The sequence below is a fragment of the Suncus etruscus genome, chromosome 14 (genome assembly GCF_024139225.1).
Source record: "Suncus etruscus isolate mSunEtr1 chromosome 14, mSunEtr1.pri.cur, whole genome shotgun sequence".
NCBI lineage: Eukaryota > Metazoa > Chordata > Mammalia > Eulipotyphla > Soricidae > Suncus > Suncus etruscus.
This window is the reverse complement of record NC_064861.1, coordinates 78998840-79012403: the sequence shown is the minus strand read 5'-3', so window position 1 is coordinate 79012403 and position 13564 is coordinate 78998840. Positions and strand designations below refer to the sequence as shown.

The 13564-nt window shown below is 46.2% G+C and overlaps 2 protein-coding genes across 2 annotated transcripts in view; both read right to left on the bottom strand.

Annotated features, from left to right (window-relative positions):
* The window catches only part of LRP3 (LDL receptor related protein 3), a 269703-nt gene that overhangs the window by 136209 nt on the left and 119930 nt on the right, over window positions 1–13564 (bottom strand). The gene's annotated exons all lie outside the window — the stretch shown is intronic.
* The window catches only part of GPATCH1 (G-patch domain containing 1), a 53037-nt gene that overhangs the window by 37057 nt on the left and 2416 nt on the right, over window positions 1–13564 (bottom strand). The window contains exons 2-3 of the mRNA XM_049786573.1: window positions 6480–6614; window positions 475–560 (exon numbers count right to left, since the gene is read on the bottom strand). Coding sequence (XP_049642530.1) covers window positions 475–560; window positions 6480–6614 — 221 coding nt within the window. The remainder of the gene's footprint in view (window positions 1–474; window positions 561–6479; window positions 6615–13564) is intronic.

Here is a 13564-nt window from a genome sequence, read left to right as displayed (position 1 = left end):
AGGAAGTAAAGGGAGGAGAGGGAGAGAGAGAGAGAGAGAGAGAGAGAGAGAGAGAGAGAGAGAGAGAGAGAGAGAGAGAGAGAGAGAGAGAGAGAGAGAGAGAGAGAGAGAGACTGTCCCAGCAGGAGACCGGCCTCCACTAAAAAACCCACAGTCAAAAGAAGGCCCTGGTAATGTCTCATTAACAAAGAGGGCCGAAGAGATAGCACAGCAGTGTTTGCCTTACAAGCAGCCGACCCAGGACCTAAGGTGGTTGGTTCAAATCCCGGCGTCCCATATGGTCCCCCATGCCTGCCAGGAGCTATTTCTGAGTAGAGAGCCAGGAGTAACCGCTGAGCATAGCCAAGTGTGGCCCAAAAAAACAAAACAAAAAAAAAATAAAATAAACAAAAACAAGGAGGAACCGCTGTGCAGTGCCTCAGCAACCCTGCACACAGCCCCTGCTGGCTGGGAACCCAGGACCCATGCACTCACCTCTTCATCCATAAAGTCTTCGGGCCCAAGAACAGACCTGTCTGCTCTGTTCTGCCGTGAAGACACAAAGGTAGAAGGCGTCCATCCTTGAGAGGAAAGAGCTTTGGTTATGATCCTCAACAGCCTTTGGCATAAAACACGTGAGTATAGCACACAGATGAGCCTGTGACCCTACGAGTCACAAACGCCCACCTAGTACCCATGTCACTCCCTACCCAGGCAGCATCATTTCACATGAACCTTTTATTAACTCCTTATCTGCAGCTGTCAGAATTTGGAGGGTACGTTGGGTTTCCTACAATCACTGGGATTCAGAGAGGCAGGGCAGATAACTCCAAAAACTGGTGTGTATGCTCTACTCATATAAACTTCAACTTTGACACTTAAAACACATGTTCTCCTAAGCACCATGTGTGGCCCCCCCAAAATATATTACAGAACACCTAGAGCTGGAGAGTTGGAAAGACGTTAAAGTGCTTGCTTTGTAAAGAACCCTAAAAAAATAAGTCTACATACTAAAAAATAAGAAGGGGTAAAAGTAGGGGCCGGGGCAATGGCGCAAGCAGGAGGGCATTTGCCTTGCACGTGCTAATGTAGGACAGACCCAGGTTCAATCCCCTGTAGTCCCATATGGTCCCCCAAACCAGGAGCGATTTCTGAGCAAATAGCCAGAAATAGCCCCTGAGTGTCAACTGAGGTGTGGCCCAAAACAACAAAAACAAAAACAAAAAAGTGGGGTTAAAAGTAAATAAGCGGGGCCGGGCGGTGGCGCTCGAGGTAAGGTGCCTGCCTTACCTGCGCTAGCCTAGGAGACGGACCGAGGTTCGATCCCCCGGCGTCCCATATGGTCCCCCAAGCCAGGAGCGACTTCTGAGCGCATAGCCAGGAGTAACCCCTGAGCGTCACCGGGTGTGGCCCAAAAACCAAAAAAAAAAAAAAAAAAAAAAGTAAATAAGCAAAATCTATCATAAAAATTAAAAACCAGGGGCCGGAGAAATAGCATGGAGATAAGGTGTTTGCCTTGCATGCAGAAGTATGGTGGTTTGAATCCCGGCATCCCATAAGGTCCCCCATGCTTGCCAGAGGCGATTTATGAGCATATAGCCAGGAGTAACCCCTGAACACTGCCGGATGTGACCCAAAAACAAAACAAAAAAAAAAATTAAAAACTAGGGGCCAGAGTGATGCACAGTGGTAGAGCATTTGCCTTGCACGTGGCTGACCTTGGACGGATTCAAGTTTATTCCCATCATCCCATATGGTCCTCCAAGCCTTCCAGGAGTAATTTCTGAGCAAAGAGCCATGAGTAACCCCTGAGCACCACTGGGTATGGCCCAGAAACCAAAAAGAAAAAAAAAATAGAAAGTAAATGAGAAATTAGGAGCTAGAGAGATAGTAGGGCAGGAAAGGCACTTGCTTTACACACAGTCAACCAGGGCTTGATCACCTACACCAAATCTGGTTTTCCAAGCACTGCAAGAAGTGATCCCTGAGCACAGTACAAGGAGTAAGGCCTAATATTGCCAAGAAGAGAAAAAAGAGGAAAAAAGGAAAGAAACTGGTGAGTCCTGGGATGAGGTTCAAACAGCAGACCATAAGCCTTCCGTATGCAAGACTCTGGATGTAACAACAGTGGTTGTGGCCCAAGTAGCCCCACACAGCATAGCACCAGACCTGACCACTCACCTTTGGGACCAGCACCACTGGGTTTTTTTTTACTCCAGGAAGTGGCCCTTGTGCACCCTAAGCACTGCAGGATGTGGCTCAAAAAATTTTAAGAATATGCAGGGCCAGAGAGATAGCACAGCAGTAGGGAGTTTGCTTTACATGCAGCCAACCCAGGATGGACAGTGGTTAAAATCCCAGAATCCCATATGGCTCCCTGAGCCTGCCAGGAGCAATGTCTGAGTGCAGAGTCAGGAGTAACCCCTGAGTGTCGCTAAGTGTGATCCAAAAACCAAAAAAAAAAAAAAAAAAAAAATGGCGCAAAAGCTTGAGGACATGGTTCATGTGAATGTGCCACAAGTTTCCTCCCTAACAGTACCCACACGGTCAATTTTGACCCCTCAAATACCACACCAAGGATGTAGTTCCCATCACAGCAATAATAAAGGAAAGAAAGAGATCAGAGTGATAGCACAGAAGTTAGGATTTTTGCTTAGCACGTGGCTGACCCAGGTTCGATTCCTTGCATCCTATATGGTCCCTGAGAAAACCAAGAGTAACTTCTGAGAGTAGAGCCAGGAGTAACTCCTGAGTGCCACTGGATATGGCCCAAAATACAAACATACACACACAAACAGAACCTAGAACCAAGAGCAGTCCAATTATGCACTGAACTACCACACGGGTAGAGGAGACTTGAGCCTAAACACAAAAGGTGGCCTGAGAAAGAAGACAGCACCTACATGTTGATAAAGGAGAGAAACCACCCCCAAAAAATGGGGGCCAAAGATATAGCATGGAGGTAGAGTGTTTGCCTCACATGCAGAAGGATAGTGGTTCGAATCCCGGCATCCCATATGGTCCCCTGCACCTGCCAGGAGTCATTTCTGAGCATAGAGCCAGGAGTTACCCCTGAATGCTGCCGGGTGTAACCAAAAAATAAAAAAAATACAAAAAATAAATTTTTTTTTTTTTTTTGGTTTTTGGTTTTTGGGTCACACCCGGCGGTGCTCAGGGTTACTCCTGGCTGTCTGCTCAGAAATAACTCCTGGCAGGCACGGGGGACCATATGGGACACCGGGATTCGAACCAACCACCTTTTGGTCCTGGATCGGCTGCTTGCAAGGCAAACGCCGCTGTGCTATCTCTCCGGGCCCAAAAAATAAAAAAAAATTTTAAAAAAGGAGAAAAAAGGGTCTTAGAGGTGACACATGAGAGCAGCAGTCATACCAGGGTCTAGATCAGGGGTCTCAAACTCGCGGCCCGAGGGCTGTTTATGGCCTTCCGTACAACATTTTGTGGCCCTGCCCTAGAGGAATCTTTTTTTGTTTTGTTTAGTTTTAGTTGTTTGGGTCACACCCCCCAATGTTCCAGGCTTACTACTGACTTTGCACTCAAGGATCACCCTGACTTTGCCTCCTGCGGCCCCCAGGTAAATTGAGTTTGAGACCCCCTGGTCTAGATCCACCAAACCTCATGCTCAGGCACAGACTAAGCAAGGTGACTGAATTGGTGCAAACCTGTCTGCTCTGCATCCACTGTCTCCATGTATGGGTGCTTGGAGACCAAATGCAGCTACAGCAAGCCAGGATCAATTCTCCTTCTTAGGGGATTGATGAGTGTTGCAGGGCTGGCCTAGGAGACACCCTAGGAGGGCACGGCTCTGCCCTCTCTCTCTCTCCCACCCGAGGCAACATAGCTCCCAAGTCAGAACTTTCCTCTACTTAGGAACCTCCAGGTTCTATCCTACTTTTACCTAGCCTTAACTCTGTCACTCCCAATGGTAAAGTAATAATCCAGTCTATGAACGTATCCAGCCCACTCTACCTGCTAATCATTTGAGCTGGTCTTCCTTTTTAATTATAATACACAACACAGCTCTAATTATAACAGTCAGGCTCAGTACACTTTTCTCATCATGAGTCTGACTATCATTTTTAACATTTTAATAAGTGTGCTACTCTGACTGTCATAGTTACTTTCATTTGCTTTTCATAATCATAAGGCTGAGTGTTCCACATAGCATTGCCATCTCTGCTGGAATCAACTACTTAAACACTTTGAACATTTGCTCGTTGAACTGATCTTCATTTAAAAAAGATTTGGGGTTAGGGAAATGGCACAAAAGGATGTGTAATACATGCCCTGCATGTGGGAGCCTCTTAGTATGGCTAGGAGTGACATCCCCCTCACCCCCGTCCTGAGTTGGGATTAGCCTCTGAGCTGTGCTGGGATTGCCCTCTACCAAAATAAAAAAAATTTAAGGGTTTAGGGCCGGAGAGATAGCACAGCAGTAGAGCATTTGCCTTGCATATGGTCGACCCAGGACAGGCGGTGGTTTGAATCCCAGCATCCCATATGGTTCCCCATGCCTGCCAAGAGCAATTTCTGAGCACAGAGCCAGGTGTAACCCCTGTGTGCCACTGGGTATGACTCAAAAACCAAAAGAAAAAAAAAAGAAAAAAGGAAAAAATGTTAAGGGTTTGGCCTATTATATTGCAAATAATTGCCACTTGAGTTAATAAGTTCACCTCTATTTATATCTCAGTCATATAAAGCTATTTCCTTCAGGTTTTTGTGTTAAAATCTTTTTTTCTTTTTTCTTTTGTTTTTTGTTTGTTTGTTTGTTTGTTTTGGGTTTTTGGGTCACACCCGGCAGTGCTCAGGGGTTAACTCCTGGCTCTAGGCTCAGGGGCCGGAGAGATAGCATGGAGGTAGGGCATTTGCCTTGCATGCAGGTTGGTGGTTTGAATCTCAGCATCCCATATGGTCCCCTGAGCCTGCCAGGAGTGATTTCTGAACATAGAGTTAACCCCTGAGCACTGCCAGGTGTGACCCAAAAACCAAAATAAATAAATAAATAAATAAATCATTTTAAGCAACTGTAGAGGTAGTACAGCAGGTAGGGCACTTGCCTTGCATGCAGCTGACCCAGGTTCAATCCCAATCCCATATAGTCCCCTGAGCCCACCAGATGTTATTCCTCAGCACAGAATCAGGAATAACCTCAGAGCATCACTAGGTATGGCCCAAAAACCTAAATAAATAAGATTTCTTTTTTTTAATATGTCTTTTAATTTTAAAGACTTTTTGTTTTGTTTTGTTTTGTTTTTGTTTTGGGGCCATACCCAATGACACTCAGGGGTTACTCCTGACTATGCGCTCAGAAATCGCTCCTGGCTTGGGGGACATATGGGACATCGGGGGATTGAACCATGGTCTGCCTTTCCTAGGCTAGCGCGTACAAGGCAAACCTTACACCCTGTGCCACTGCTCTGGCCCCGATTTATAAGATTTCTTATTTCATGGCTGGAATCATAGCACAGCAGGTAAGGAACTTGTTTGCATGCAGAAAACTCGGGTTTGAGCTCTGGCATCCCATATGGTCCCCCAGGAATAATTCCTGGCTGCAGAGTAACCCCCAAGCACTGTGGCCAAATAAAAAAAAACAGGGCCTGGAGAGATAGCACAGAGGCGTTTGCCTAGCAAGCAGCCGATTCAGGACCAAAGGTGGTTGATTCGAATCCCGGTGTCCCATATGGTCCCCCGTGCCTGCCAGGAGCTATTTCTGAGCAGACAGCCAGGAGTAACCCCTGAGCACCGCCGGGTGTGGCCCAAAAACCAAAAAAAAAAAAAAAAAAAAAAAAAAAACAGAAAAAAAGGATTTCTTACTTCAAGTAACACAGACTTCTATTACATCATAGGAAATTATTTATCATGTGGTACTAGGGATTAAACCCAATCACACATACAATGTAAGTGCTCTACTGCTGAGCTATATCCCCAATTCGGGATTTTAAATTGATTGTTCTCCAGGCCAAGACTATGTTCTAACATGTGGGGCCTGAGAGATAGCACAGCGAGGAGAGCACTTGCCTTGCATGTAGCCATCCCTGAAACCCATATAGTTCCCCAAGCATCAAGTGGAGTGATTCCTAAGTACGGAGCCAGGAGTAATCCCTCAGCATCACCAGATATAGCCCCTAAACAAAAACAAGTAATGCTGTGAGTGCCCTTCCTCATCATCAGTGACTTCATGTACCAAACAGTACAATCCCAGTGCTCTGTCACTGAGTTCCTGAGGTGAGGAGGGTGGGAGAGAACCTGTTGGATGGTGTGGGTGTGTAAGCAGATACAGTGTATATGGAAGGCCCTGCTCAGAGTGTTTTGTGGCAGCAAAGAACTAGCACTGCAGTCAACGAGCTGGCCTGCTAGGCCTGGGGACATCTTGAATGTCCAGGAACAGAGGGCTGCACTGTGTGTACTAGCCAGACTGCTGAAGTTCTCCAGCAGGATGTCTGCAGGCCCGAGGGGAATGCTGGATCCAGAGAAGTGCCTACCTTCCTTGGAGCCCACAGTGTTAAAGTAACCCGCAGAGAAACCGCCACTGAAGGCTCCATGAAACCGCTTGTATCTTCCTTTCTCATCTCGGACAGTCTGGTCCTGAAGAGGAACTGGCTTCTTTGGTCTTTCACCTGGAAAAAAATATATCATATTGAATGAAAAAGAAGAAAGAAGGGGCCGGGTAGGTGGCGCTGGAGGTAAGGTGTCTGCCTTGCAAGCGCTAGCCAAGGAAGGACCGCGGTTCGATCCCCCGGCGTCCCATATGGTCCCCCCAAGCCAGGGGCGATTTCTGAGCACATAGCCAGGAGTAACCCCTGAGCGTCAAGCGGGTGTGGCCCAAAAACCAAAAAAAAAAAAAAAAAAAGAAGAAAGAAGATCATAGGTTATAAATGTCTTAACCTTGGGAGCCAGAGCAATAACATAGCAGGTAGGGTGTTTGCCTTGCAGGTGATTGACCCAGCACCAACCCAGGTTCAATCCCAGACCTGCCAAGAGTGGTTTCTGAGTGCAGAGCCAAGAATAATCCCTGAGTGCAACCAGTGTGCCCCCCCTCCCAAAAAAAGAAATGTCTTGACCAGGGACTGAGTGATAATACAGTGAGTAGGGCACTTGACTTACATACAGCCAACACAACTTTGATCCTGGCATTCCATAAGGTACCCCAGGTACCCCCAGGAGTGATTCCTGAGTGCAAGTGTCTTTACTTGTCTTTATTTCAGATATAACTATTTTAATTATATGTTCTTCCTAAGCTAATCAGACATTTTAGAAATAATAGGTCATATCTCTGAGATTAGTGTATGGGAAATGTTCTAGCCAAAGCAGCCTGATTTTCTGACTCAGTTCCATTTTGAAAATGGAATTGCATCAGGGTCAGGTACAAATCAATGGAACAGCAAAGTGCTCGCAGAAATGGGAGCAAAAGTGGGCACAACTGGCTTTGGGGGATCCATCATGTCTGTGTATAACTCACCACAGCTCAAACTGCAAAATCGAAAAAGAAAAACTTCAGAATCTTTCCTTTTCTATTGTCCATTTCCCCCAAAATTTAACACTACCCTCCTGTCTGTGAAACTCTTCCAGAAGTGTTCTTTATTACTTGGGTGAAAAGAGTTGGGTTACTATATTACACAAACAAAAAGAACCTTCATATATGTTGGCCAAACATAAAAATTCTGGGGCCAGAGAGACAGAACAGTGAGTAGGGCACTTGCCTTGCAAATAGCCTACCTGGGTTCAATCCCTGGCACATACATGATCACCAGAACCTCTCCAGGAATGATCTGTGCATACAGAGCCAGGAGTAACCCCTGAACACTATCAGATATAATCCCCCCAAAAAAATAAAAACAAAGAAAAAAGGAGAGAGGGGCCGGAGAGATAGCATGGAGGTAAGGCGTTTGCCTTTCATGCAGGAGGTCATCGGTTCGAATCCCGGCGCCCCATATGGTCCCCTGTGCCTGCCAGGAGCAATTTCTGAGCCTGGAGCCAGGAATAACCCCTGAGCACTGCCAGGTGTGACCCAAAAACCAAAAAAAAAAAAAAAAAAAAAGAAAAAAGGAGAGAGAGAGCAAGTCTAGCTGAGATAGACAGCTTTGAAGGCTCCAGGCTCAGGCTTCTCCTGAAGAGGAAGGAGATAGAAGATCTACAGACATCTCAATGGAACTGATGGTGGCTGATGAGGCCAAGCACTGAACCCTGACTGACCAGGTCCCACAGGTTCTGGAGAAGGAGGCGCCACAGCTAACCACAGCTTGGAAGAGCTTAAGGAAGGAGGAGGCAGTTTAGCTGAGACCCAGTTATAATCACAGCTCCAAACTACCTCAACCCCTTTCTTTCCAGCCAGCATTAGGCCCAGATAAGGGCCTCCACTACTGAGGTAACTGCCCTAAGGCCCAGGCTGATAAGCACCAACTGCAATCAGATTGCAACTAGGCTGGGAGCCAGCCAAGATCATTGCTCTGTCCATGACCCAAACCCAGCTTCAAGCAGGTCTGAGCCTGGTGAGGCCCAGTGCTAGACCCTGGCAGTGAAAAACAAAACCAAATTCCATCCCTGCTCCCAGAAAAGGACACTAGAATGAGGAGTAATTCCTGCGACAACATCCTGGTCCCTAAGAATCAGCAGAAAGTGAGCTGGAGAGATAGCACAGCAAGTAGCGTGCTTTTCTTGTGCTTGGCTGGATCTGGGTTCAATCCCTGGCACCCCATTTGGTCACCTCCTGAGTCTTGCAAGGAGTGATCCCTGAATACAGAGCCAGGAATAAGACCTAAGTCACCGGGTGTGGTCCCCACCAAAGAAAATTAAAATAAAAATGAAAGAATGAAGAGAATGAGGGACATAATTCTTCAGAAGACTGAGTCCTGCTGGCAGGCAGGTGACCTAAAGCAGTATGTCAGACACTGAGCTAGCTGGTCAGATAGGAAAACAAGGAGCAGGAGACAAAATGAAGCAGTGCCTCTCCCACAGTGCCACCTTGCCCACAGGGCCACAGAGCCATGGGACCATCCCATAGGCAACAGGAGACACCGGCCACTTTAAGTGGAGTCATCAGACTGGAGAGATAGCCTGGAGGTAGGGCGTTTGCCTTACAACCAGAAGGACGTTGATTTGAATCCCTGCATCCCATATGGTCCCCCATGCCTACCAGGGATGATTTCAGAGTACAGAGCCAGGAGTAACCCCTGAGCACTGCCGGGTGTGACCCAAAAACCAAAAAAAAAAGTGGAGTCATCAGAGCAGTGAGAAAAATGGTCTGAAAATTAATTTGCTGATAGAATACCAAGATGAGAATTCTAGAACCAAGAGAAAATTACTGAAAAATAAAATAGGAGAAGTGCCAATGTCTCCCACCTTGCAGAACAGAGAATTTATGTGCTTTCGGGTCTGTGTGTAACAACTGGGTCTTAACTAATAAGCCTTTCTATCGGGGCCAGCAACTCATTCATTGAAGTATGTAGCCCCTCCTCTGCCATGTTTATATAACCTGTCACTAAATTTTCAAAGGCAGAAATAAAGTGATTATGGGCTAGCATGCTATATTTCAAAACATGAACAGAGTGCATTTTTTTGTTTGTTTGTTTGGTTGGTTTTTGGGTCACATCCGGCACTGCTCAGGGGCTACTCCTGGCTCCTTGCTCAGAAATCGCTCCTGGCAGGCTCGGGGGACCATATGGGATGCCAGGATTTGAACCACTGTCCTTCTATGCCTAAAGCAAATGCCTTACAGCTGTGCTATCTCTCCAGTCCCAGCAGAGTGCATTTTAACTTCAAAGTGCTGAGGAAACAGTGAACTGACCCTCAAAAATGTCTAGTGATGAGAATGTTTTTTAAAAATTTCAGGCCATGAAAAAAGAACAACAACAACAAAAAAAAAAAATTCAGGCATGGACCAGAGTGATAACACAGCAAGCAGTAGGGCGTTTGCCTTGCACATGACTGGCCCAAGACGGACCTGGGTTGGATCCCCAACATCCAATATGGTCACCCAAGCCAGAAGCAATTTCTGAGTGCATAGCTCAGAGTAATCCCTGAGTGTCACCAGGTGTACCCCCCACCCAAAAAACAATTCAAAAAATTTCAGGCCATGGGCCAGAGAGACAGCACAGTGTAGGGCATTCGCCTTGCAATCCAGGATGGATGGTGGTTCAAATCCCGGCATCCCATATGGTTCCCCATGCCTGTCAGGAGCGATTTCTGAGCACAGAGCCAGAAGTAACCTCTGAGCTATGCTGAGTGTAACCCTCCAAAAGAAACAAAAATAGGGGCCGGGAAGGTGGCGCTAGAGGTAAGGTGTCTGCCTTACAAGCGCTAGCGTAGGACGGACCGCGGTTCGATCCCCCGGCATCCCATATGGTCCCCCCAAGCCAGGGGCGATTTCTGAGCGCATAGCCAGGAGTAACCCCTGAGCGTCAAACGGGTGTGGCCCAAAAACCAAAAAAAAAAAAAAAAAAGAAACAAAAATAAATAAAAATAAGAAATTTCAGGCTAGAAAAAGAAAAGCAACAAATTAACTTCCTTCCATTGCAAAAAATGTGTCAGCCATTAAACCTTATTTCAGATTTTGTGTATCATCAAAATGAGAGTATTAGGGGTCTAAGAGACAACTTAGTGGGCTGGAGAACATGTAAGTCCATATTTGATCTCCAGCACTGAACAGTCCACAAGGCACTGCTGGGAGTGGTCCCTATGCACAGAACTAGGAGTAGCCCAGAAGCACCATCAATGTGGCCTATAAATCAAACCAGAAGCTAAACTGGGGAGAATTAAAATATGTAGGCCTAGACAGTTGAATGTTCATTTGGTGGAAATAAAAACTGATCAGACATGAATACTAAATCTAAAGTCAACGACAACAGAATCGATACCCAATCTACAACAAGCTGTACAAGGGGGGGAACAGTTGCACTAGCATTATGGGGTAAAGGAGGGAGATATGGGATGCATGCTGGGAACAGGGGTAGAGGGAGGACAACACTGGTGGTGGGAATGCCCCTCACTCAATGTCACTATGTGCCTCAAATTTTACTGTGAGAGAATTGTAATTCACTTCAACCACAATAAAAATTTTTAAAAAATTAGCTAGGGGCCGGGCGGTGGCGCAAGAGGTAAGGTGCCTGCCTTGCCTGCGCTAGCCTTGGAAGGACCACAGTTCGATCCCCCGGCGTCCCATATGGTCCCCCAAGCCAGGAGCAACTTCTGAGCGCATAGCCAGGAGTAACCCCTGAGCGTCAACGGGTGTGGCCCAAAAAAAAAAAAAAAAAAAAAACCAAAAAAAAAAAAAAAAAAAAAAAAAAAAAAAAAAAAAAAAATTAGGCCTGGAGGGCCCGGAGAGATAGCACAGCGGCGTTTGCCTTGCAAGCAGCCGATCCAGGACCAAAGGTGGTTGGTTCCAATCCCGGTGTCCCATATGGTCCCCCATGCCTGCCAGGAGCTATTTCTGAGCAGACAGCCAGGAGTAACCCCCGAGTGCTGCCAGGTGTGACCCAAAAACCGAAAATAATAATAATAATAATAATAATAATAATAATAATAATAATAAATAAAATTTAAAAATACCTAGGCCTAATAACTAAATATTTAGAGCACATCATCACTTCTCAAGAACACAGTTATAAGAAGAGAAATACAGAAATAAACAGGTGTTTAACAGCTGTGATCTAACTCAATCCAAGAATGTCCAACCCTGTATCTATTCCTGCAGAGATAAATTCTAACAAGTTTTTAAGGGATTCCCACTTTTCATTAGCATGTTAATTTTTTACAACACACTAACATTTGAAAATCTTGTACTTTTATTATTTATTTATTTATTTATTGGTTTTTGGGTCACAACCGGCAGTGCTCCGGGGTTACTCCTGGCTCTATGCTCAGAAATCGCTCCTGGCAGACTCAGGGGACCATATGGGATACTGGGATTCAAATCACCATCCTTCTGCATGCCAGGCAAATGTCTTACATTCATGCTATCTCTCTGGCCCCGAAAATCTTGTACTTTTGAAATTATTCAAATAACCAATCTTAGAAATTCTTTCTTTCCCAGAGAGATAGCACAGCGGTGTTTGCCTTGCAAGCAGCCGATCCAGGACCAAAGGTGGTTGGTTCGAATCCCGGTGTCCCCTATGGTCCCCCGTGCCTGCCAGGAGCTATTTCTGAGCATGGAGCCAGGATTAACCCCTGAGCACTGCCGGGTGTGGCCCAAAAAACAAAAAAAAAAAAAAAAAAGAAATTCTTTCTTTGAGATCATGGGGTATGATCTGATTAAGAAACTCTACCTGGGGCCCGGAGAGATAGCACAGCAGCGTTGGCCTTGCAAGCAGCCGATCCAGGACCAAAAGTGGTTGGTTCGAATCCCAGTGTCCTATATGGTCCCCCGTGCCTGCCAGGAGCTATTTCTGAGCAGACAGCCAGGAGTATCCCCTGAGCACCGCCGGGTGTGGCCCAAAAACCAAAAAAAAAAAAAAAAAAAAAAAAGAAACTCTACCTCAGGACCAGAGTGATAGACAGTGGGAGGAGAGTTTGCTTTGCACAAGGCCAACCCAGGTTTAATCCCCGCATCTCATGTGGTCTCATGAGCCTGCCAGGAGTAATTTCTAAATGCAGAGCCAGGAGTATGACCTGATTGCCACTGGGTGTGGCCCAAAAACCAAAACAAACTCCTCTAGAATGAGATACTAATAACTGCCCATACTTGTAGAAAGGCCTAACAAATTTGGGGTGAGAGGACTTTATGTTGAACATTCTAGACAACTGAGAATACTGGGGGTAGTAAAGAAATGTCCAGAGGGTAAAATCAGGGCTGAGGAGCCAGTAAAATTGTACAGCAAGCAGGGTGTTTGTCTTGTACACAGTTGACTGATTTGAATCCTGGCATCCCATATGGTTCTCTGTTAGTTCCTGAATGATCCCTAAGCAAAGTCAAGCTTGAGAACCAGGCATGCCACTCACCCCAAATAAGAACTATTTGTGGAAAATAAATATGTCAAGAACAGGGCCCATGGGGCGGGCGGTGGCGCTAGAGGTAAGGTGCCTGCCTTGCCTGCGCTAGCCTTGGATGGACCGCGGTTCGATCCCCCGGTGTCCCATATGGTCCCCCAAGCCAGGAGCAACTTCTGAGTGCATAGCCAGGAGTAACCCCTGAGCATTACCGGGTGTGGCCCAAAAAAACAAAAAAATAATAAAGAAGAAGAAGAAGAAGAAGAAGAAGAAGAAGAAGAAGAAGAAGAAGAAGAAGAAGAAGAAGAAGAAGAAGAAGAAGAAGAGGAAGAGGAAGAGGAAGAGGAAGAGGAAGAGGAAGAGGAAGAGGAGGAGGAGGAGGAGAAGAAGAAGAAGAGAAGAAGAAGAAGAAGAAGAAGAAGAAGAAGAAGAAGAAGAAGAAGAAGAAGAAGAAGAAGAAGAACAACAACAACAACAACAACAACAACAACAACAACAACAACAACAACAGGGCCCGGAGAGATAGCACAGCAGTGTTTGCCTTGCAAGCAGCCGATCCAGGACCAAAAGTGGTTGGTTCGAATCCCAGTGTCCCATATGGTCCCCCGTGCCTGCCAGGAGCTATTTCTCAGCAGATAGCCAGGAG